Below are 1,837 nucleotides of genomic sequence, written 5' to 3'. Positions count from 1 at the left end.
AATTCACTTACATTGTAGTGTGCCATCAGCTTATTTATAGCATTTTAACCTAAACAAAGAAAAGCGTAAAATTTCCAGAAAGGTGAGTGTGGCTTTAAGTTGACATCACATTGTGTCAGATTTTTATGGACAGGGGCGTCATCTTGTGAGGACTGCACCGTATAACCTGTGCCTGCTACGAATGTATTTGGACAAATTGATCATGGTAAACATCAAAGATACATATCACTCAGCAGCCCAAAGCTGGATTACAGACCCCAATGCATCACCTCCACACTGTAATTTTTCGATTGAATGCATATACTTTGATGTACAGGTAAAAGAGTACATACCTCACAAGATGGCACCCCTGTCCCACACGGTGTAACGTGCCTTCACATTCTCTATAACGTAGGGTTATGGCTTAGTATGGTAAATTAAAATGTCATCTTTAAATGTATTCTGACCAATGTAAATGGTCACACAGAAGTATCATGTGGAAGGATGAGTTCTGTTTACCTGTTCTGAATCTCATCTTTTCTTTGGGACACAATGTCAGATGGCCTGGGGTGCTGCCTCCTAAACATTTGTGTTCTAAATACATGGAACAGCGGGTTCAAGCAGCAGTGTGATAAAAGCAGTGTGTAAAAGATCCAGTCTGCATAGTACCATGTCTGTACCCATTCATGTGATATTTTCAGAACACGCAGCATTTCCAAAGACACTATGAAATGTCTGATATTGTATGGTGCCAAACAAATGAAAAAAACAACAACCATCCCTGTAATCAATCTTGAAGCCTGGCGTTGTCCTCTTATCCTGCACTGTTTGATCCACATGCAGACACAGCAGCAAAGCATGATAATGAAAGGTATGAGAAAGAGAAGGACGATATGCCGGTAGATGTCAATGTACAGCCTAACATCTGAGTATGCACCTGAACACGCTGTATGACCAAAGCCATAGCCGCTGACCTCACTATTCAATGATACGTTAATGCTTATACCAGCACATACCAGCCATATCAAGGTAGAAATGACGACATACAATTTTTTGGATCCATGTTCAGACAGACATGAAGCATGGACCACAGTAACATAATTATACCTCGTCATGGCGGTGAGGATCAACACGTAGCTGTTCAGCCCCAGAAAAAAAACTCCTCTTAAGACTTTACAGGCCACTAACCCAATGATCCAGCCATGTAAAAGCTGGTAAGCCTCAAAAGGCAGGGACACAGTGAAGAAAAGGTCAGAGATTGTGAGTTGCAGAAGTAAGATGTCAGATGCGGTCTTCCAAGCTCGTTCCCTCAGAAGACCCCACAGGAGGAGGCTGTTTGCAGGTATGCTGATGCAGACGATAAGGCAGCAGCACACAGCGATGAAGAGATGAAAGGATGAGAGGACTCCTCCTCTCCAAAATACAGACTTAGTGATTTAAACTGGTATAAACACAGAATAAAACAGTTGTCTCTTAAAACTCAAGATGCAGACACTCAGGAGATTTTACCAGGATCAGAATTATCAGCAGAGGTCTCTTCCTTTCGAAACAAAAACTGACCCGGTGATTTTAAACCTGTGAAAACATGGAATAAATAAGTTTCATGTTAAAAAATCAGTGGGGGCGAGAAGGGATTTCTGACTACGGTGGCTGGCCAGTATTTGGTTTGTCTGTGTTGAGCTATTATATAGTGGCTTCCATGGAGGAGATCTCACTCCCTATTCAGATACGGCTCATTCAAAGGCCACAAAATAACAACAAGGCTCATTTTCAGGTATACTAAAGGAAACATACATCTTACTATATAATGACGAAAACTCTGTCTGTGTGTGGGTGTGTCTGTCTTTGTGTCTGTTCC

General features: G+C 41.7%; 1 protein-coding gene across 1 annotated transcript; it reads right to left on the bottom strand.

The window, feature by feature from the left end:
• Window positions 1–659: 659 nt before the first annotated feature.
• On the bottom strand, window positions 660–1,392 carry LOC126387153 (C-C chemokine receptor type 8-like; the record flags this gene model as incomplete). Its single annotated transcript, XM_050039706.1, has 2 exons — window positions 660–803; window positions 1,068–1,392. Coding segments are annotated over 2 exons (469 nt in total), but the record flags the coding sequence as incomplete, so codon positions are not given.
• Window positions 1,393–1,837: the final 445 nt, after the last annotated feature.

This window comes from Epinephelus moara, unplaced genomic scaffold (assembly GCF_006386435.1).
Source record: "Epinephelus moara isolate mb unplaced genomic scaffold, YSFRI_EMoa_1.0 scaffold2472, whole genome shotgun sequence".
NCBI classification, from domain to species: domain Eukaryota; kingdom Metazoa; phylum Chordata; class Actinopteri; order Perciformes; family Serranidae; genus Epinephelus; species Epinephelus moara.
Note: the sequence above shows the minus strand (reverse complement) of the source record. Positions and strands in the feature narration are given on the sequence as shown.